Source organism: Thermobia domestica, chromosome 1, assembly GCF_964235325.1.
Source record: "Thermobia domestica chromosome 1, izTheDome1.hap1.1, whole genome shotgun sequence".
In the NCBI taxonomy this organism is placed as follows: Eukaryota; Metazoa; Arthropoda; class Insecta; order Zygentoma; family Lepismatidae; genus Thermobia; species Thermobia domestica.
The window spans coordinates 334,859,621-334,883,977 of NC_137454.1; the positions used below are offsets into that span (position 1 = coordinate 334,859,621).

Below are 24,357 nucleotides of genomic sequence, written 5' to 3' on the forward strand. Positions count from 1 at the left end.
ATAAAAATATTAGGTGGGTATACACTATATTTTATGCGTCCCTATTACATCTCTGCTTAGGCCGTAAAATTAACGAGAAAACTAAAAAAAATTACAATGCAAGCTAATTGTTAATAGTGTTTTGAAGGAAGTAATTATTAATAAAAACTAATTTTAAAAACAATAATATTAACCGACTTCAATAAAGGTGCTAATAAAAAAAGCTAAAAAGCAGAAAATACTCGTAATAATAATAATAATAATAATAATAATAATAATAATAATAATAATAATAATAATAATAATAATAATAATAATAATAATAATAATAATAATAATAAAGTGTTTTAAAGCAGAAAATAATTCATTAAAATTATCTACAAAAATTTTTAAAGCACGTGCCAAGTCAAATAAATCAATGCCTAATATAAAATTAGTTTGGATGGTAATTTTATGAGGCATTAATTTGTTTGGCTTGACACAAACGTCCATTTTTTTCTAGACAATAGTAGAGAGTTTATTTCTGCTTTTAAGAGTTCTATTATTATTTTCTGTTTTTTATTGCTTGTATTATTTTCTACTTTTTAGAGCTTTTGTTGAAGTCAGTAAAAAAAAAAAGTGTTTATTTTCTACTTAGTGCGTTTGTGAAATCGGTTATTTTTCTTTTAACATTTTATGCATTTTTTTCAGTTTTCCGTTACCCCAGTAAGACCTAAACTAATGGTAGGAAACTAACTTCCTATAAATTGGCGTTCTATGAAACATCTGTGACCATATATATGTATATATATCAGCCTATTCTTAACGGAATTATATGTAAACACATACACGGTATTAATACTACCACGTGTGTAAGAATTTCATCGTCTAACTTCAGAGATTTTCATTAGATCATAACAAAATTTATATGGAACTGCGAGAAAGTATACTCTTTGAAATCAAAGACGAATAATCAAAATCGGTACAAGGGACTGCAGTGACTCAGTGGTAGCCAGTGAGTGTAGCCGAGCGGTTTGAGGCGTTACGCTGATGATCGTGAGGTGTAGCCTATTGGGTGTTCGAATCCCTCTGTAGCAGCAAGGGCGGAATTTTAACTGCCCTCGTTGTTTCTGTGATCGCGTCCATGTCGAGTCTAGTAGTCCTCAAAACTTGTGGAAATAGAAAAATAAAGCAGGAAATTTTTGAAAAAAGTGGTAGAGCGTTCATCTCTGGTGTTGGTGTCCCTGGTTCGATCCTAGCTCGTGCCAAGTGAAGTTGTGGTGAACAAACACTGTGTGCGTGAATTTTCTCGGGGTTATCCCGTTTCCTCTCACTTTCTTCATTCCATTCATTTTTCATCATCACCGTTTGCTTTAGCCTAGCCGGAACCGTGAGACGTAAAATTCAAAGATTTCATTCCATTTCAAAATCGGTAATTTATGTTGAGGTTATGTTTGAACATGCACACAATGAAGAGTTAATTACTTATTAACACCGTCAACCGTTGAAGAATTTAATAGCGTAGCTTCGAAGACTATCATTAGAACCTAATGATATATATATATATATATATATATATATATATATATATATATATATATATATATATATATATATATAAGACCACCGGGAATGTATGCTCTTTCAAACAAACAAAAATCATCAAAATCGTTGAAACTACGTTGAAGTTACGCGTCAAATTGATAGCCTTTTTCTTTTTTCAAATTAGTTAAAACATAAAGACTGTTTTGCCTTATGTAGTCGTTGAGCTTATGTAATTAATAAGGTAGCGGAGTCCACCTTATCAACTGGAGGTCCTACTTAGCTTACTATTTCAGCAAAATACAATAGATAAGAATACAAAAAAAAAAAAAAAAAAAGCGCGTTCAAACCAAGGATGTTATAAAATAGAGGATCTGCCCATATGTATCTTCATCCTATTAAATCGATGAAGCCAAAAAACAACCGAGCATCGGCACGTCTGATTGGCTACTCTCGTATCTGTCATCGTCTAATTGGCTACTTTCGTTTCCGCCATGATTGTTGGCTCAAAACGTTGTGATCTTATTGGGCGGAGTGGGCAGAGTAGGGGTGGCGAAACTGTGACGTATGGCTTCAAGATTTTGTTGTAAGGGAAGATCCTCTATTTTATAAGATCCTTGGTTCAAACCGTCTCCAGTCGGCTGCCTTTGTATTGCAAGACATCTTCCGTTGACCGCATCTCACCTAACAAGCCATACACACATGTGTGTGTTTTGATGACGCTTTGTTACCATCATTTAACTCGATTTAAAGATTTGGAACCTTTCCGATTATTTCTAAATTTGAATATTTTAAAATGTATGTATTCTAACTCCTTTACCTAGGAGAACTAGGTGCGGGCCACTAGAGTCGTAAAGCAAGGATGGGGTGGTCAGATCCTTTCCTCAGAGTTCATGAATATTTGTTCATATATGGGTTAGGGGCTGGAGAAGTAAAGCAGCGAAACGAAAAGAATGGAGGAGAGTGCTTGAGGGAGGCCAAGGCCTCCAAGGGCTGTAACACCGACTACTTTATGAATTTCGTAAGCTCAAAACCTACATAAGACAAAACAGCATTTATTTATTAATAGACGTTTGATTGAAAAGTAATGCTTCTATGGCTGTAACACTTTTTTTATTTGTTAACTGATTTTCAAAATTCTTTCCGTACTTGATAACTACATTTGTCCTCTATGTAGTACACTTGTCTCCTTTGTTTCCAGGTCTCGATGGTATGCTGATAACTTAAGAAGATGGTGACCAATATGAAGATGAAGTTAAAGCAGTGAGCTGTCATTGAGATCTTGACAGCTGAGGGTTGCGAGTCTATCCAAATTCATCGCCGAATGACAGTTGTTTATGGCGACGCTACCAATGATGTCAGTATGGTGAGAAGGTGGGTCAGGTAGTTGAAAGAAGCAAATCCGGCTTCCTCTAGTGTGTTTGATCAATCCTGTAGTGGATGAACCCTCACTGCATCAGACAAGCAGGATCGAAATCGTGTCGACGATAATGATTCGCGGTAATCGTAGAATTAAACAGCAATAAATCATCACAGAACTCACCCAAGAAAGAGTGCATTTTATTGTAAGAGGTGCTGCTGAGTTATCATAAGGTGTGTGTTTGCTGGTCCCGCGGATGCTGACGAAACAGTACAAAATGCAGAGGAAGCAAGTTTGCAGGATCTGTTGGTCTGGTACGAGAGTGAGGGTAAGGCTTTTTCCTAATAAATTATCAAGGGGGTGAATCATTTTGACCCCAACAACAAGACACAATTGTTGGAGTAAAGCCATAGCACGTCTCCACGTCCTAAGACGTTCAAAGTGGCACAATCTGCGATGAAAGGCATGGTGACCACTCTGTGGGATTCCCAAGGTCGTGACCATTGCTTCTTGAAACAGAGAACCACGATAAATCCTCAGCGCTATATGGAAACGTTGGAAAGGCTCCGCGCACATCACTGCGCCGCGTCCGGAAGGGTTTAAACCCTATTTTGCACCACAATACCCGCCTGCACACGAGTCGCGAAGCACAACAGAGGTTGCAAGAGTTCTATCGCACTCGCCCTATAGCCCAGACCTTGCACCTTGCGATTTTCACCTCTTCCCTAGATGTAAAAGCATCTTAGGAGATATCACTTTCAATCTGACGACGATGGGAAGGCTGATATTCAATCTTGGTATTCTTCCCTGATATTTTCAGTTATAACCAATTACAATTTTTATTATCCAGATAGGGATAGTTGTTTTGGACAGCATGGCAGCTCTGGTCTCCCGTAAATTTATATTTTCTCTTTCAAATTTATTTTTCAGCCCCCAAATTTACCATTCTTCAATATGATTGCACCATTTTCAATGAAAAATTATGCCCCCCCTCCCAAATATTCTCATGAGCTCAATTTGCGCCCTAAAATCCGCACATGGGCACCCTGAGCAAAACAAGTACCATATAGTAAGCATATTGTTGATACACAAGCTTATTTTACAATGTTTCGAAAGGAGTACATTTCAGTTATTCTCCATAAAAGGAAACAAACAAGAATTCCATATAGTTCTGCACTATCTTCGCAGATGGCAGCACGATACGCGCATCCTCATTAATGTTAACAGGAAAAAGTTGCAGTAATAAGAGTCATATTTGAAAGCTGCATTACAAAGTATGTATAACAGTAACAAACATTTTGTTTGGCTATGTGAGTGATACTTTGTCAACATGAAGATTAAATTAAATACCATTCTTTATGGATTTGCATCATTGTCTAGTACAGTAGAATGAATCTGTTTTAAGGTTAGTGTAAAGGAACAAGTTTTCGCGATAGATGTCACTAGAGTCTTCGTATCTCTCCCATGTATTTTTTACCTTTCACGAAAATTTACAATTTCTTTTATAAATTTCAACCTAGAGACTTCAAATTTTAGAGAATGAACTTTATAACCTATTAAAGGGAACAATCCGTGCCGATTTTTTTTTTATTTAGAATTTTCTTCATTGTTGAAACAGCTTCATTGTTAAAGATTTGGATATCCATTTCAACAATCAAGCCATTTCAACAATGAAGAAAATTTAAATAACAAAATTGGCACGGATTATTGCCTTCGATAGATTATGAAGTTCCTTTTCTAAAAATTTGAAGTCTGTAGGTTGAAATTTGTAAGAGGAATCGTGAATTTTCGTGAAAGATAAAAAATACATAGGAGAGATACGAAGACTGTAATGCAATCTATCGGCAAAACTTGTCCCTTTAAACCAACCGCACTATTATAATATATTCAAAATTCTGCACTATTATAATATATCCATTTGTATTAAGGGCGAGCTGCTGATCACAAACTAATAATGATGAGTCTAATGATAATAATACATTCAATTTAAGCCCCTTGGTTCCGCCATGTAGACTGTCAGACGAATGATCCATGCAAATGATTGAAAACGGAAAGTTGTTAGAATGATCATGTAGGAGAAAATCGGAGAATCTCAGCAACCCTACAATTGAGCAATCACAAACTTATGACATCGGATCGAACCAGACACCTGTCAAAACAAAGGTAAACGATCTATCACTAACCATCGTGCTTTCAACACAGAGGCGGATCTAGAAGAAAAAAACTGGGGGAGCCAACGAGAACCCAAACTATGATAGGTATATAAATTTGTTATAAACTTTGAAAAATATATAAGTAATAGCTTCAATTATTCTTGACACTCAAAAAACTAGGGGCCTAGGCCCCCTGGTCCCAGGCCAGTGTTGCCACAGTCCTAAGTCTAAAGTGGGCTGAAAAATAGTACCAAATTGAAACAAAAAGGGCTGAATTCATGATTTTATACCAGTGTAATGCATGGCTCAATAACATGAAGCTAAAAGAGGTAAAGCTCAAGAACACCCCCCCCCTTTTCCAAGGGAGTCTAAATCAAAAATGAAATGAAATTTTTGAGTTTTACGTCCCACGATTATGCCGGTTAGGCTAAAGGAGACGGTGATGATGAGAGATGAGCGAAATGGTGGAATGAATAAAGTGGGAGGAAACGGGAGAACCCCGAGAAAACCCACGCACACGGTGTTTGTCCACCACAAAGTTCACTTGGCAGGAGCAGGGTTTGAACCCGACACCCCAAGCACCAGAGGTGAACGCTCTACCACTGAACCACCGCGGCCCCGAGAGTCTAAATCAAGAAAGTGCCTAAATCCAATAGGACGACCCGAACAACCGTGGAAGTAGATTTTTTTTCGCACGTAGGAAGTATAACAGAGGCCGCAAATTAAAAAGGAAAACAGCTATCATCTTCGGTATGTATTGTAGGGAAACCAAACGCGCCTCTATTTCAAAGTGATCAATAAACCAAAACAGTGTTACGGTCATATAAGAAAAAATAAATAAAACAAGAAATAAGTCAATTATCTCCGAGTTCGTGTGTAAACAGTATGTTATAATAAAACATTAAAATATAAATTATTACACCGTATTCTCGCTTATTTCACGACCGAAGGAGAATAATAGACGAAGGAGACCTTAAGAAGAATATAAGGTAAGTAAACTGACATTTGTAAAAAGAAATGTAAAACCGGTCCAGCGTCCTAGAACCTTTCCTGAAATACATCACAACACATTATTAATAATTAAGTGACAGTGGTATCTATGGTGCTCAATTGGGTAGAATTGTACCAACTTTTTCACAAAAGGGGCTGAAAATGCCAGCGTGGTACCAACGGGCCGATGAATGACAAAAAGGGCTGAATTTGGTACAATTGTACCAAGTGTGGCAACAGTGTCCCAGGCTAGATCCCCCTCTGTTCCGACATCAATAATGTTACTAGTCTGTGGCACTAAATTAATTGCTCAATTACGATACGAATAATCACAATATTAAACTTAACTTAATAAATGAAGTTATTGGGAAATGTAAATACGTATTAATGTAACACTACAAAAGTTGCACGGTCATCTATTAAATATGAACAAAATAGTGAAGGTGGTTTTCGAGAAAATTGTATAGACAACACACTTTCTTAGGAAAATTAAAATTTCTCTTTCTGGATTTACACCACACTAAATTAAATTTAATTTGATTTGAGGTAAATATCCCTTTTCTCGCGAGCGAGGTTACACAAAACTACACATATCGCTTATAGCGACAAATGAGCCACCTATCCCAAAGATCTGCTCCACCGGGGACCACATAGAAAGAATGTGCATTATATACTGTTCTTGACCAGGAAGGGGCATTTCAGGAGAAAGTTACCTAAACCATATTCTAGAATTATTAATAACATGCATATTTATGAAGTATAGATGTAAGTGTCAGGCACTTTTTCGAAGAAAAAAATATGCGGTAAGGGTTCGGTTTCCAAGATTCATACCGGTAGCTCTTAAGAGCCTAACTTACTAAAAATAATACAAAATTTACCATTTTTCTTTTGCTTGTTCTCCATAAGTGAAAGGAGATAATGAAATGCAACTTACTACAATCAGGCCGGTAGCCAGCCCAAAAATTTAGGGAGGGGACTGAAGTTAGGGGGGGACCGGTCCAACCATATTATAGTCGATCAGCATATTGTAGTTCATTTGCAAGCCTATCGTGAAAATTTTAGGGAGGCTAGGAAAATTTAGGGGGGCCAGGTCCCCCTAGACTCCCGTGGATACGGGCCTGACTACAATCATAGATAATGTTACTCTACAGCAGAAAATATGAAGAATTTTCAGTGTTGCCATCCATAAATATTACAATGTTGCCAGAATAACAACTCCCCGAAATCTAAATGAAATGAAATGAAATCTTTGAGTTTTACGTCCCACGGTTATGCCGGTTAGGTTAAAGGAGACGGTGAAGATGAGAAATGAATGAAATGGTGGAATGAAGAAAGTGGGAGGAAACGGGAGAACCCCGAGAAAACCTCGCACACGGTGTTTGTCCACAACAAAGTTCACGTTGCCTTTATCTGCGGAATTGAGGATCTGAAAAGATACGAATAACTTCCTGTAGTCTTATCACCTACGGATTTGTGAACGTTATCAGGTTGCGATTAAACCCAAGATCTAGCTAGAAGTTACTTAGTAAAGAGTGATCAAATGGATCACATGAATTCTCATTTTGTGATACGAGTAATGCAGATAAGTTTTTTTTTCTCTCAAACTCGGATCTGCTGTTCACAAGTGGTCCTCGAGGTCTATCATTGGGGTTCTCTTAGTTTAAATGGTATTCCAAACCAGATGTAAAAGTGGATTTGAAAAGGTGGGGGACGGTAGGTAGTGGCATGACTCTACGCCGTTCTCCCTGCCTATCTTTGCCCATTGTAATTTTTTAGGAACTGGAGGACGCCATACACATTTTTTCGAAGTGGGGTACGGCGTCTCCCCGCGTTCCCCCGTACTTTTACCCCTGTTCCAAAGAAGAAACATTTCCAATACATTAGAGAGAGAGAGAGAGAGAAAATAAAATTCAAGCGAATTGCGTATCACGCTATAATGAAAATTTCGAACAGGTGTGTAATAATAAAGTATACAAATTAATAAGGTAAAGGTTAATGAATTCTTGATAGTCTACAATTATTATTACTGGTGACCCCGCGTAGCGTAGTCGCTAACGCTCTCGCATTTGGTACGAGCGGTTCCGGCATCGATTCCCGAAGGGGACACTTAGTTGAAAAAGTGTAAAATCTATTTCAGGTCAGCCATCTCGAGTGAGGCTTTTCCTCATTCACATCAATCAAATGCTTAGATGGTAGCTAACATATAGGTCCCAGCAGTGGCGGCGATTGGACGTTAAAAGTGGGGGGCAAGACATGATTTGAATATTTGTATATCAATGTTAATATACAAATTTCCCTGGTTGAAACTATATACATTAATAGGCAATTTCAGAAAAGTGGGGGGAAACTGCCCCCCTTTGCCCCCCTAATCGCCGCCCATGGGTCCCAGGCTACTCCTGTCCCTACCCTCCTTAATTCCTTCCCTTTTCTCGCATAGTGTAATCGCTGAGGGACGTCATCCTTTATATGTGATGGCCACAGATGTCGAAAGCCCAGAAATCTAATACCCTTCTTAAATTATTATTATTATTACAACTCATTAGTTGAACCTGAGCTGTCTACACAGCGCATCATTATACAGTATGTATATAAGGAAGAATATCCTTCCCACTTCCTCACTATATCTGTACACGTCCCATTACAGACCGAAGTAAAGGAGGGGAGGACTCACGAAGGGAGTGAATTGCTACAGATGCAAGAATTTATTATTATTATTATTATTATTATTATTATTATTATTATTATTATTATTATTATTATTATTATTATTATTATTATTTCATAGAACGACACACTACAAGTCTTTGAAGCTGCTACCACACAATTACGTTTTGTCATTCAGATTGAAGTAAAGCGCCTGCAATGTATTCTACGTAGCTCTTCTACTGATTCCCTAACACAAGGATATTAACTTTAGAAACTCCCTACCGACAATATTAATAATATGGGCTCGAAACAATCTCCAAAAACGTTAAATAGAAAAATATCGGTACGTTTATTTTTAGTTTTATTTGAAAATTTCAATGAGCTCTGGCAAATTTACAGAAAATTTGGAATCGACCAGCAAAAACGGCACGTTATGGTTTCAGGGATCCCATTGTCTCAAACATATAAACATAGTATTTCAATATATAAAATTAAGGAAATTTTAATTAATAGGCCTTCTGGTATTAACATGTACTCAAAGTACAAAGCAAATGATAAATTTGTTCTCGGGGAAAACAAGAGTATAGGATGGTCCGTACGACATTCTGAATAACTGTGGCACCAGCTTGAAAAAAAAAAAGTTTGAGAAACGCTGGATTAGATATTATTTAATTTAAACATTTTGTCTGTTATTTACCTATATCCCTTGTAAAGGTGGTAATTGCAGAGTAACTCAAAAGCAAGGCTGTATTCGGTATACATTGCAAAAAGATTTTCTAGAAGACAACATTTAAATCTTGACCTCAAAAAAACTCAAAAAAGCAATATCCCCCCCCCCCGCTTTCATAATTGCAAGACTCATTTAGTCATATGATTACTCGAAAGTAATACACATACGCATCTTTGGCGTGGGAGGCTCGGGTTCGATTCCCGGCGGAAGCTCACGTGGTAAGTCCACGTCTTATATAGTATCACTGCTGAAAGGGACGCTAAACTGACATGAACTCAACTAAACTCGGAAGTAATACATCCTTTAACCGACACTATTTTTTTTTATGTGTGTGTGTGGTGGGCTTATTTAACCTACAAGCTAAGTAGTAATGTTGTCCAAAAGACAATAAATTTGTCTCGTCTCGTATCGAAAACGTAAATTCGAGACGAGACAAGATATTTCTTGAATCTCGTAAGCAACACTAGTTAACCAAGTCTCAGATCTGAAACACTGTTTCAGTGTTACATGAATCATAGTATAAAAAGCATAAATTGTTAATGTGATTGTAGCAACACAATGAAGAGTATTTATCAAAGTTTAAAGATATGCAAATAGTTACACAATATACTTTAATAATAAATATTGTTTACATGTTGTTATATATAGGGATACGCACGAGACAAGATTTGTGCTGTCTCGTCTCGAAAATGTGGTGTAAAAGTGATGTCTCGACTCGAAAAATGTATATTACTCTATTAGAAGAGCCGTGTCTCGACTCGAATTTTGTTAGGAAAATCCTGTCTCGACTCGTCTCGTGCGCATCCCTAGTTATATACACCCTTCGTTGACCTGTCGTTACAAGAAAGTGTTCTGATAACTTTTAGATGAAATAAAGGGAGCGAAAATCAGGGCATAACTTTTTTAAAGAAAAATATACAAAACGAGACGAAAAAGAATTCTTCGAGAACTGGGACAAGACTCTACAAAAGTTATAAGATGAGACGAGAAAACCTTATTTTTCGTCTCGTAAGAAACGCTACCCAGTGCTTTTTTTTTCTTATCCAAACATCTGGGTTGCATAATTTCTCCTTGTGAGCACCCAGATGTCCGATGGCAACTTAAACAAATCTGCAACTTTCAAATGTACGAAACACCACAGAAATGTAACAGTTAATCCGAATGTTGTTGCGTCTGGATTTGGATTAGTGGTGGATACAAGAACCGTTTTTTTACGCTTTTCAGCATTTAGAGAAACCGAAACCAGTTTTTGAGAAGTCCCACAAAACAGCCGGTTTTCAAAACCGGTTCTATTTTATAATAAAAACCTGTTCCTATCAAACACCGGTTCGGTTTCCTATGAAAGGAAAAACTAGTTTCGGTTCCAAAATCGATTTTTTTTAAAAACCAGTTCACTTTTCTATCAAAAACTATTTTGCTTCTTGTTAGTTAACTCCTTCGCAAATGAGTATTACAAGGACAAGAAATAATAGTGGTTACGGAGAAAATTACACTAGCTTCAGTAAAAAGATGTAAAACTATTGGAGAAATGTGAAAACGGTTTCAGTGAAAAACCGAAGAGGATTATGAAGAAAACCGAAACAGGTCTTGCCCATTCCTAATCTGTATCAAGAACCTAAATAATCAAGCGTTTCGGAGATATATCTTGAAACATGAGACATATTGACGTCTAAAGAAATAAAAAAAAAAGGTTCCAGGACTATCCTGGCAATATTGGTACATCTGGTCACTATACAGAATTCTCTTCAATTATCTTTCGCACAGGAAGTTGCATTATGTCTGATCTGTCATGTAGGGCCTACAGGTATCAATATGCTCAAGCATTTTGTGATCAAGAAACGGGTGCTTTGCTTGTAATTTTAAAATCTATAACGTTTCATGGCTCTACACGCTATTTCCAGCAGAAAAAAAAAAAAAACAAGGTCAGGTAACATTTTGGAAGTAAAATTTAGCATACTTCCTGAAACAGTGAGAGAATTGAACTAATTTTTTATTAAAAAGAGTGCGGGAAAACATTTCCCAAATTCGATAACTGATTCCCTTATATCAAATGAAAGGAAAAACTTTGCATTATATCTTGCTCAAGAGGCGGGTTAAAACAACCCCTTGTGTTCGCCTCTTCTGACAACCCCATCTTGCCTCCTTTCTTAAAAAAAAAAAAAAAAAAAAAAAAAAAAAAAAAAAAACTAGTATTAAACCTACTTATTCTAAAGTGTTTTTCTTTCATAATATAATTGCAAACTGTTTTAAGGGTGTCTTCCCGTTGTGCCTACTTCCCGTTATGCCTACAGGCCCTCCAGCACTTTGTAGAAAATATTTTTAATGATCTTATCTGTAGGCAGAACGGTAATTCCCGTTGTGCCTACTTCCCGTTCTGCCTACTCTTTCGAGACGGGGAATTCTGTGCAGGGAGGGATCTTTTCTAGGGATTTTTTCTTTAGTAATTCTAATAGATTCTGTAAGAAGAATAACTATTCCTTTAAATTTCATCATATATTTTAAATGTTATCTTACTTGCTCTTCTCAGAAAAAATGACTAGGTACAGTTTTGTTATTAGCAGCGTTATTCACGTCTACTTTAGTAGAGATGTGTTTTTTTAATACTTACAGAGAAATGGAAAATTAATTGATTCAGTTACAAGAAAATAAACTTATTTCGGTCTAATATCAAGTCATTTCACAACAAAATTTTATTCAGTTTTCCAGTAGTTCATCTCCAACATTCTAAGGCTCGCAGTACGTAATAGGTGCTACAGTTCACATCCTCAAAATATATTTGGCCATATATTAAACAAACAATGCAAGAAGATGCATAATTCGGTCTCTTTTCTTTTTCTAAAGAAAGCCTTTGTCTTCTACATCACAGATCTTTTTCCGGCATCACCTCTATATATGATCAGGTGCTTTGTCCTCTATACATGATTCTGTATTACACGCAATATGTCGTACTTATATTGTAAAAAAAAGAAAAAAATGGGATCGCAATGGCTCAGGGGTAGAGCGTTCACCTCTGGTGCATGGGGTCCATGGTTCGATCCCAGCTCGAGCCAGGTGAGCTTTGTGGTGGACAAACACCGTGTGCGTTGGTTTTCTCGGTGTTCTACCGTTTTCTCCTACTTTCCACTATTTCATTCATTTCTCATCATCACCGTCTCCTTTAGCCTAGCCAGCATTACCGTAGGACGTAAAACTTAAAAATTTCATTTCATTTCATTTATACTGTCAATGTAAATACTAAATACCACATATCGTCAATATACCCAATGTAATTTAAATAAAGATCTCATAATCGTTGTTCAAAATGTAAACAGTATGCAACCACATCTATGTAAGCCATCAAGCCTATTACACGTGGTTCCAGCCTTCCTAATAATCGTAAATATCTGTGATTTTATTCTGTATGTGACCACACAAATAGCATTTTAATTTCGATTATTTTACGGTAAAAATATTCTGTGAAATGTAATGGAAATTCAGAAGGAGCCTTCTTTGCGAATTTCTCAGAGTTTTCATTCTCACCGTCGTGAGTAATCCGATTGGGTAGAGAAGCGTGATTATCTAAGCAAACTCATCACCAACAAAACGCCGAACACGTATTTCATACTTTGACCGTTTCTGATTTTGAAAACACTCCTGTGTAGACTATAAGTCATTACTACTATCCATTTCATAAAGATAGGCCTCTGACTTCGAGGTGCTGCTGTGATGTCCAGTCAAAACTTATACTGCATTGTCGTACCTCGTTGGAATTGTTGGAATGTTGTCTTTTCAATACTTAAGACATACAAATTTTCTTTGTACTGTATAATGAGAAAAAAATAGAAATTAATGAAAAAGTGCGTATTTTTTCGTATTTTTTTGGTAAATCAATGTTTGTAGGACTATATCTCGGAAAGGAGTTAACATGAAATAATTTCCTGTGCAAGATATGTAGATGCATATATTACCTGCAAGTTCTGAAAATTTCATTACTCAACACGTAGTAATTTTCTTGTTATTCAGCAAAAAGTGAGACATCATTATCTCTGAATTGCGGCGGTGTATTAACAATCTGAAAAAACTTTTAGAAAGATCTTAAAGTAGCTTTTTCAACCAAACTGTTTTGACTTGTTTTAAAAGATAAACAATCACAAATATGACATTATGATTTTGTCTACTTTGCGCCCTTCGCTATCGCAGTTTATACGGAGTGCTACGTTGCCACATTTTCCTGACGCGTATACACTCTCAGCCGGACGGGTATTTAAACTTGTTACGCACTGTCCGTCACTTTTTAGAGATATTTTAAAAATGTAATGTCTCCACAGATTTTAAACCAATTTCTTAGAAATTAACAGGATATACAGTAAATGTACCAAGTGTTCAAAATTAGAAAAGCGAACTCTTATCTTGTTTGGATTTGCATGTGATGGTCCTCGAAAATTTGTTGATTTTTGTCAGCTCTTCACTTATTGCACGCAGTACAAAATACACTTGCACAGAAACAAAAACACGCACAAAGTTTATTATATGATACAACGTTAGTTGATATGTAATATTGAGTTTACAATTCACAGAAAATCTGTTTTCAGATCTAAGAGCTCCAAGCTACATTAGAATCTGCCTTTGAATAGGAATGACGCGTTTTTTTTTTTTTCGTTGCAGCCTCAGGTTTACTTGAAACAGAGTTACTATCTTGTTCACTCCCGGATACGCCACTGAGCACAGAATAATCAATGTCCTTACTATTAATTACTAACTCATAACCGTCTGAGTCAGAGTCATTCATCAGTTCTGCAATTTCATTATCGCTAAACATTTTGCCTCTTCTTTTTGTAATACCGCCGCTCGTGAAGGAATATCCACTTTTTTTTTTTTTTTTTTTTTTTTAAATCAAAAAGCACAAGATATACTCACGAAAATATAAATGCCCGTTCGTCCGTCTCATTGCAATGAACCCATATGATATGAATGCGTGTGTAAGTTTTTGACGCCTACGAACCCAAGGGAAGTATTGAAGACTTAATCAGTGCGACGTGATTAGACGCAAATACAGCCCTCGTCACCTACTCATTGCATTGTTTTTTTTCGTTGAAAGAAAACAAAGGACCCATTCTGTGTTACTGTACATTCGGCAAGGGAATTGATCGCAGAACTTGGGTGAACACGTGATTGCCAAGGCACATTTCTTTTTAACCTTTAACATGTTCGTAAGCTAGGTAGAAATGGAGCAATTGTTTATAAATATTAGGGAAGATAGCAGGAGCAGCGATGAGTCAACCAAGTCATGACGAAAGTGAATGAAGTAAATAGATTAAGAGATGAGTTTTTGGATGTGTTACTTCAACGTTTTATTTCGATTACATTGAGATGTGTACACTCATGTCCAAAATTATTGTCGCATATCTATAACTGTCTTCTTGTAAGAATATAATTTGATAATGATTTTGCAGGGTACTTTTAATACTGATACTATATGTAGAGTCGGGAAATGTATATTTGTGGTAAATTTCATAGGAAAAGAATACGAAAATTAGCATGAGTAAAACAAAATGTTGCTAAATGGATAAGAAAATTTTAGTTTCGTTTTATTATTCTTATTTACTGCTCTTTTGACATGAAATTTTCCACATAGCCTACATGTCTTTGCCGATTATACACATACTAACATTATAAGAAATACCAGGCGAATTCGTTATCAAATTATATTCCTACAATAACATATTTATATACATGCGACAATAATTTTGGACATGAGTGTACATGCATTAATGTTTTTATGATGTTGTGAAAGGTTATAATAAATACTTTTTCCTATTACATTCTTATGAAGTAGGCTTCGCGCTACAAGCTTCCTGAACGCGACAACACTGCACGACAGCGTTGCCGCACTTCCATTTACTGTATGCTGTTTCTTCATATAAGCGCGGGGAATTTAAAGATTGGGTTGCAACATGGCTCACCGCTTAACGCAGAGAACATGTTGAAGTAAACATATTTTTTTAAAAATAAATACTCTACCAACTAAACCCTTTTTTGTTAATAGTTCCAAATATTTGGAATACTAGACTTCCAAATTTTCGAACAGTATTTTGTACGTTTCTCTACCTACCATGGTAAAGGAGATCAGAGCTTCGCACATTTGTTTTAATTACACAAAAAATATCAAGTGATGAAAATTGAACTTTTCACAACTTACAGTTAATGGATGCATCTACATATTGTACACAGGAAATTATTTCACGTGATCTCTTTTCTGAGATATAGCTCTATAAACATTGATCTACCAAAAAAGTACGAAAAAATACGCACTTTTTCATTATTTTTTATTTTTTTCTCACTACATAGTACAAAGAAAATTTTTATGTCTTAAGTATTAAAAATACAACATTCCAGCAATTCCAACGAGGTACGACAATGCAATATAAGTTTTGACTGGACGTCACGGCAGCACCGCGAAGTCAGGGGCCTATCTTTATGAAATGGATAGTAGGCACCTTGCTTATCACACTGACACTAACAAATCATATATAATAACTTTTTAACGTAATAAGTAAAAGCTTGTTGTGATTCTTATTGAAACGTTTATGTTGCGAGCGGAGCAAGCAAGAAAATTTTTATCATATCTATTTCTTTGCAAACTAACAATATTGATTTAATCGGACGCCAATACGTTTTCAGGGCGACGCGTCGTTTACTGACTTCCCATATTTTTTCTTTCTTCTTGCTTGTTCGGCGACCCCTACTATTAGCGCTCAGGGCAACAGCCCCGCTCGTTCCCCTCTAGCTACGCATCTGATTACTATAACAGTCTTATGTGTTTCGTTGGGTTTTCAGTATTTAGAAAATGTTATTTCAATAAAGTGAAGAATTATATATAACATTTTAGATGCATGGCCGCTGAAAAAAAAAAAAATCTCTTTATTAAACTGCAACTATGATTCTGTTCCTTGAATTTTGTCAGTTTTATCAGAAATTTTCCATGGGTTTTGTCTTGCATTCGCAATAATCTGTTTCGTAATTCTAAGAAATTATGTAAGAAGAATAACTATTTCTTCAAGTTTCATCATAAATTTTAGATGTTATTCTACTTTTTCTTCTGGGAAAAATTGCTGGGATATAGTTCTGTTATTAGCAGGGTTGTTTGCATCTACTTTAGTAAATATGAATATTATTTCTTTTTAATTCCTACAGGAAAATGGAAAATTGATTCAGTTGAAAAAAAAAAAAAAACAGTTTGACATTGAAACTGAAACGAAAACGAACATAAAACGAAGTTTCTTCGGTCTAATATCAAGTCATTTCACAAAAAAAAATTTATTCGGTTTTCCAGTATTTCATCTCCAACGTGCTACGACTCATAGTACGTAAAATGTGCCACAGTTCACATCCTTAAGACATGTTTGATGGCCATATATTAAACAAATAGGGCTAATGCAACAGGATGCATAAGGGGGCCCTTAAGAAAGGGTCTTAGTCTCCTACATTAAAATTACTTTTTCGGCATCACCTTATCAGCTGATTTGTCTTCTATACGTGATTCTATACTATATGCCATAATATCATACATACTTCTATTTTCATATTTATATTGTCAATGTAAATAGCAGGAATACAAAATACAAATATCATAATTGAATGTTTTTGTAGAGTTTCAACTCAAATCAAAAGGTCAGATAATCGGGGAGGGAAAGGGATTTATAAGATTTTGTTTCAGTTTGGTACTCTTGAAGGTGATTGGCTACTGTGTTCACCGGTAGCCAATCAGCGTTCAGAACACCTGACGGCTTCGAAAAGTGAAAGTTCTGAGATCGAGACAGTAATCTGTATAAAATTCAATTCAAATTTTTAATCTGTCACTTTATAAGTATCAATAGGAATAGTAAGCAGCACAGAATGGCAGAATTTGTCAGTTCGAAATACGAGGGGAAAGTGCTCGCGTACGAAGGGTTCTTATACCGGATTAATAGACGTAGTAAAGAAAAGACATATTGGAAATGTACACGTGGGTGCAAAGCGACAGTTGTTGTTTTGGGTGACGATGTTTTATCAAAGAGTGGAGTACACTCTCATGAAACAGAAAGGAGCAAAATTGAAGCAAGATGCTTAATAGACAGGATGAAGTGTAAAGTGTCCGAGAATCCTGTAGATGCAGTTCCAAAAGTTTACAGGTAAGACTAAATTTTCTTTTTAAATGAGTAGTTATTTTATTGGTTAGTTCTATCTTCTAGTTAAAAATTAACTACTTTTTTCTTTCGTTTTTTAACATTACGTTAAGAGACACCAAATAGTTGATCTGGGTAAACTGAAGTCAGTTTCTTGAAGGTAGTGGCCTAGTATCTCGCTAGTCGTGTGATACAAGTTCAAGTTAGCAGTACAAATAATCTCAGTCTACAAGTTTTGACTTCAAGCTTATTGCACTAGTCAGATGAATGTATTTTGCAGGTAAATTTTAACGAAACTATTCATGTATTTTTTTTATTTATTTCATTTGTTTCTATCTTCAGAGAAGTGATTGCAAAGGAAGGGATACAGGAAGAGGTTGCAGCCGCTTTGCCAACATTTGAGGGAATTAAACATACCCTGTATAACTGTAGAAGCGCAGAAAGGCCTGAACTTCCCACAACAAGAAATTGTATTAGGTTAGAGGGCAGGTGGAGACAGACATTAACAGGAGAGGAATTTCTCTTAATTGATGATGGTGTTGATTCTGATCGATTATTGGTAACTGAATTTATTATTATTCAATTTTAATTACAATAACTTTCGTAAAGTACTTAATGTTAGCAGTGTTAAGTTTACAGACATTAATTAATATCATCTAGTTTGAATTTACTTAATAGGATCCTCAAAGTTTAGTTTTGGAGCCAGAGGTGTACTAATACAATTAACTGATTCAAATAAGGGATTTCAATTGTATTATATTCTGGGCACGAGCTTTAGATAACTTTAACATTCAAGTATGCATCCTTAAATTTTTAGCTAGAATTAAGTATACTGGTCATCACACTTCAAGCTTGCAGCATGTCTGAAAATTCAATATTAAATATATATTTTGTTTGAATTTAATAAGTTTGTTAATATGTTAATTAGCTAATACACTAATAATTATCAATATATTAGGGGAGCTAAATATTAATATTATATTCTGCAGGTCTTTGGGACAACCGGAAATTTACGGAAGCTTTCAACCACAAAGACAGTTTGGATGGATGGTACTTTTAAAGCAGCTCCCCGTATATATCAGCAGCTGTACACCATACATGGGACATATCTGGGGCAGACTTTTCCGTTTCTATTTTGTTTATTGTCTTCTAAGAAAGAGGAAGACTATCGTAGGATGCTGCTTCTCATTAAAGATGCGGCTTCTGCAAATGGTCTTTCCTTTAATCCTACTACAGTGATTATAGACTTTGAAAGAGCGGTAATCAATGCCGTTACTGGTGTTTTTCCGGATGCAGCCATTCGTGGGTGTTTCTTCCATTACACCCAATGTTTATGGAGGAAAGTTCAGTCATTGGGGTTGTCCACTTTTTATGAAGAAGACAAAGAGGTCAGGAAGTGGATAAGACGTGCTGCTGCACTACCACTTGTGCCAGTGGAGCAAGTGGGTGACATGTTCCTGCATCTCCAGGAAAATGCCCCGGAAGTACAAAACGCAGAGAAGTTTCATGACTATTTAGTCGAAACATGGCTGGACGATGCAGACGTCATTTTCACAAAGTAAGTACGATATAGTAGTTACCTTATTTTCTACGCTATTTCACTATCTGTTTTTCGTTTGATTTTTTTTTTTTTCAAATATATGTGGTTTTCGTTTGGGAAACGAAATCTACGTTAGCAGTGATTAGTATTTCATATATAGGCCTACTCATTCGGTCATTTTAGTCCTTTATGTTTTTCCATTAGTTTCGTTTGTCATTGTTGTATTGCCTATGTGTTCTACAATTGTGAGCTCAGAAGTGTCTGGATATGAAATGGTGCATAGTGTCTTTAATGGAGTGTGGTAAGCGTAATTATTATTCTCATTCCATAAAAAATCATTTCTGAGATCTGCATGCCAATACGAAATTTTAATCTGCTCATACCAGAGATCTGAAATTAACTCTATACTAGTGTAATGATTACAAAACTGAATACTTATAAATTTACCGTGTTACTAACAACAAACAACAGACGTTATCCTTAACGTTATCTACGACAGACGTTAACATGCAACTTCCAATCGTTGTTGAATGTCTATTGTCAAGCTTTGATTTGTTTTATGTAATTAATGTTTCTCTCTTTTCCAGAGATATATGGAACCAATATGATAATGTTGAGGGAAGAACAAATAATGTTGTAGAGGGCTGGCACTCTAAATTAAACAGAAAACTGACAAGAGAACATCCAAATATTTTTACATTTGTACAGCTGTTGCAGCAAGAACAGAGTGAGAATGAAGCTTGTATGCTGATGTTGGAGGTAGGAAAAAAGCCGAAGGAACCAAAGCTGAAATATAAGCGAATTGAACAAAAAATAAAATCATTGAAGGCACGTCTGGAATCACATGTAATAGACTTGGTGGCTTACACAGATGCAGTTGCATACTGTTTGCATTTAGAACAGTGATGGTGAGATGTTTTAAATATATTGGCTATATTAACGATATATGGTATTAACATTGACGATATGTAGTATTTACATTGACAATATAAGTATATGTAACCTTGCATGTAGTATAGAATCGTGTTAGAAGACAAATTACCTGTTAAGGTAATGCCAAAGAAGGAGCAGTGATGTAAAAGACAAAGGCTCTTTTTTTTCAAAAGGGCCGCCTTATGCATCCTCTTGCATTGTTTGTTTAATGTATGGCCGAACATGTCTTGAGGATGTGAATTGTGGCACTTTTTAGTACTGCAAGCCTTAGTATGCTGGAGATAAACTACTGGAAAACCGATTAAAATTCGGTTGTGAAATGAATTGATATTAGCCCGAAGTAAGTCTGTTTCGTGTTCGTTTCAGATACAATGTCAAACGGGTTACTGGCAACTGAATCAATCAATTCGAGGAAAGAGATATGATGGAGACAAACACTCTTTTTAAAGGCCGCCTTATGCATCCTCTTGCGTTGTTTGTTTAATAGTTGGCCAGACATGTCTTGGGGATGTGAACTGTGGCATTTTTTAGTACTGCAAGTCTTAGCATGCTGGAGGTAAACTACTGGAAACCCAAATAAAATTTTGTTCTGAAATTGCTTGATATTAGATCTTTTTTTTTTTTTTTTTTTTTTTTTTTTTAATGTTTGTTTCACATACAATGTCTAACATTCTTGCAACTGAGTCAACCAATTTTCCATGTATGATGAAACTTGTAGAGGTGGTGGTTGTTTTTACAGAAGCTTTTAGAAATACTAAAGAAATATTCCCTACAAAAATTCCTCCCTGCACATAATTCCCCGTCTCGAAAGAGTAGGCACAACGGGAATTACCGTTCTGCCTAGAGATAAGATAATTAAAAATATTTTCTTTAAAGTGCTGGAGGGTCTGTAGGCAGAACGGGAAGTAGGCACAACGGGAATGAACCGTTTTAAGTTTCGAATAAGTTTCTTTGGTTCTCCTCCAGGGTAGCATTAACCTACCTGGAGGCCCGGAGCTAGAAAAAAAAATATGTGGTCCCTGCTGACTTCACCTAATATATTTCTGTGAAAGTACAGTAGGAAAGTAAGGGAATAGGTTTTGATATTTTTGGTCATATTTTATTTTATGATGGTGAATGTATCTATCTGTGTATCTTCATGATTCTTTCTAGAGAGCCAGTTGAGATTTTTATCGATTGGAGGCACGGGGCTATAGCCCTCCCAAGCCTCCCCGTTAATCCGGCCCTGTTCTCCTCCCTCTTTACACTGAGAAAAATCCGTTATCTGGACAGCGGTATATTTCACAAATATATGGATTCCATATGTTTGCTATGGGAATCTGTACGGAGCATATGTTATTCATTTGCTACATACGTACCGCCCTTTTCCCCGATTAGTTGTTACATCTTGTCGCTGCAGAATATCTGACATCTAACAGTCTTCCGTATATTACATACGTATACGCATGCTACATATAGCAGCTATATATTGTATACGTACATCTGTATATGAGATCCCTGACCGCCTGTATACAGTTCTTTCTTTCGTACGGAAAGTACGTTTATTCGGAACAATTACAGGGAAAGTACGCATAAAACATACGTTTTCAATTATACGTGTGCTGCAGGATGTTATATGGGGCTGTACGTTAAGAGTCTTCATCCCGGCGAAATTAAAATACCTCTAATTTTACAGTAATTATGTGATATCTTCAAATAAATAAAAGATAATTGAAATATGGAACAAGAGCGCCCTAGACAATATTATTTTGCGTGAGGTACCGTTATCACAAGTCACCTAGGGGCTTTCCGTTTTCAACTGTTGAGGAACGCGAAAATAAATGCCGATTTTCAAAAATGGCTCGAAATCGAAAGCAGATAAGTGAGTCGTGATAACGGTTTCTCATGTAAAATAATATTGTCTAGGGCGCTCTTGTTCCACATTTCGATTATCTTTTATCTATTTGAAGATATCACATAATTTATTGTAAAATTAGCGGTATTTTAATTTCGCCGGGATGAAGACTCTTAAGTCCAAAAACTATAGGATTAGTCATGTAGCCTACGTTTTTACGTACGCCACATTCATTTTTTTTCTCTGTGCGAATACAATTTCTGTATTTTACATAATGATTCTTGTGGACAGTGGCGTACCCAAAGGGGCTTACAGTGATTGAATCCCCTTTCTACAAGATATTATGTTTTTTTTTTTTTTTTTAAGTACCATATTAAGATATTGCACTTATCGTAAAGCAACACTAGTTTTGACCCTTGAACTCTTCTTGATGAAATTCTGTACACGCCACTGCAAAGTAAAAAAAAAAAAAAAAAATAGTAATCAAAGACTTAGCACTTAAAACACGTCCCCTGTAACAAGATCTTACATCCTCCATTGGCGGATACCTTAAATACAATTTAAAACATGTTTAAGTTGTACTTACTATGCCAATTGTGCTCAACCATCAGCATAGCCTCTTGCAATTGCATCCTAGTGGGTGTTCTTGGCGGAGAAAAGGCCATTTTATTTGGATATAACTATTTACCACAATAAAAACACAACAGATGCTACACTATCACCACTAAATCACCACAGAGAACCATAAATTATTAAATAGGAAAATATGGATGTATTTCTTAAAGCTGGAATTTTATCTGTAGGACAACCACTATTATCTCTCACACATATTTTGTGTATTTAAAGCCGTCGCAACAATATAACACACTGTTTGGTCACCTCACGAAAAATTTCGCTGCTCAAGACACGCTCTCGACAAACAAGACTGTCATTCATTGCTATTGCAGAACCATAGGGAGGGAGATGGGAGAATTTCCAAACAGAAAAAAAAAATCTTAACTATGCTCTCCGACAGATACAAGAACGTTTCAAACTACATTGCAACATGTCATATACACTAGAAGTTTCATTTAAGATCCAACTATCTAGATGATGAAAAGAAAATAATCATAGATCTTCTTGAATGCTTTTTCTAGAGGTTAAAAAAAAAAAAATCACTCACTTTCTAAACCGTGCGATTCGAACTTCAAGATGCACTATTGTAGATGAATTGACAGATCACTGAACTTACTAAACACTCAGAATTTTCTCTTCTGTAACTTCAATGGCTATAGATAGGCCTAACACTGCACTATATGTTAGAAGTCTTGTCAATTAAAATAAACCACACTCCACTCATCCTAGGAAGTGTTTTTAATTCACTCAAAAATAAAACGAGTTGATTTAACAGAAATACTAATTTCGTTAGAAACTTTAAACTGTTAGAAAGCACCAATTCTTACGGACACAAGCATAAAAACTTAACAGAAACATGAATGCCTTTTGTACTGACTATTGATACTTATTTCGTGAAAGCTATCTTTGCTTACAAATCATTCACAAGACCTTTAACATTTCTTATCTTAAGACTTGGTTAGACAGCGATTTCCGTTCATCGAGTACGTGTGTTTTGTTTACGCGTTATTACACTGCATCTTTCAACATTCTTAGCTTTTGAAAAGGCATTCTATGCGCCGTGAAGCTATTAAAAAGAACTCCCTACAAGAACCAAAACAAACCTTTCACGCGTCCCAAACCAAACCCAAAGGTGTACTACCAAACACGTCGTCTGTGATGCTTGCTGCACCTGAAATCATCCCACACATATTCAAAGCAATGCAAGGTCTGAAGAAAGAGTGGGGGAAAAAAGAAAAGCATGGAGGCGGGACTGCACAGTGTTGCCAGATTTTAAATAAATGTATATTTTTAAAAAGTTTCTTCTACTGCAAGATTTGTGAAAGAGTATCTAATCGTTCTACAATATTACAACCATGTTGTTAATATTTCATCTTACAGGGAAAACAAATTTTACATTGTGTTTTTAATTTTTTTGTTTTTTCGCGCTACGTTTACGAGTGAATGAACGCGTGCTACTATAAAGAAGGCGGGGATAAAGGGGGGAAGCTAAGCAAAGCAAAGGTCAGACTCTGACCATGACCCAACATTCTTGGAGACCATTTCTGTCCTCTTCTCTTTAAGATATGAAAGAAATCAAGAACTTTAGACAATTATTAAGCCAAGAACAAAACTAAAATCTTGCTTTGCGACGGCCAGATAGACGGGTTTCAAGCCGTCTTAAAGCAATAGTTTTTTGTTTGTTTTTTAAAATTTATTTACTTCTATATATAGTTTTAAGTTGACCCCTTTAGACTAAAGAAAATGGGGAGAAATGTGATCGTAAGGAAATAAATGCTGAAACAAAAGTTCATGGAGTAGAATCAGGGACTAACTAGGGAAGGGGGGGGGGGCAAACGTGGCTTGTACCCCGGGCGCCGGATTGGAAGGGCACAAAATTGGGCAAATATTTGGGGGAACTTTTTGGTTTGGT

General features: G+C 36.0%; 1 protein-coding gene across 7 annotated transcripts in view; it reads right to left on the minus strand.

Moving 5' to 3' along the window:
- Dys (Dystrophin) overlaps positions 1-24,357 on the minus strand; it is a 1,830,839-nt gene that overhangs the window by 1,636,275 nt on the left and 170,207 nt on the right. For 2 of the 7 annotated variants that reach the window (XM_081729463.1, XM_081729412.1), the window contains exon 1: positions 22,417-23,595. The exons of 1 other annotated variant lie outside the window; for it this stretch is intronic. In XM_081729463.1, coding sequence (XP_081585589.1) covers positions 22,417-22,495 — 79 coding nt within the window. In that variant the 5' untranslated portion in view covers positions 22,496-23,595. Of the gene's footprint in view, positions 1-22,416; positions 23,598-24,357 lie in introns of those variants that run through there. 4 more of the 7 variants (XM_081729456.1, XM_081729430.1, XM_081729472.1 and 1 more) reach the window with 4 other exon arrangements.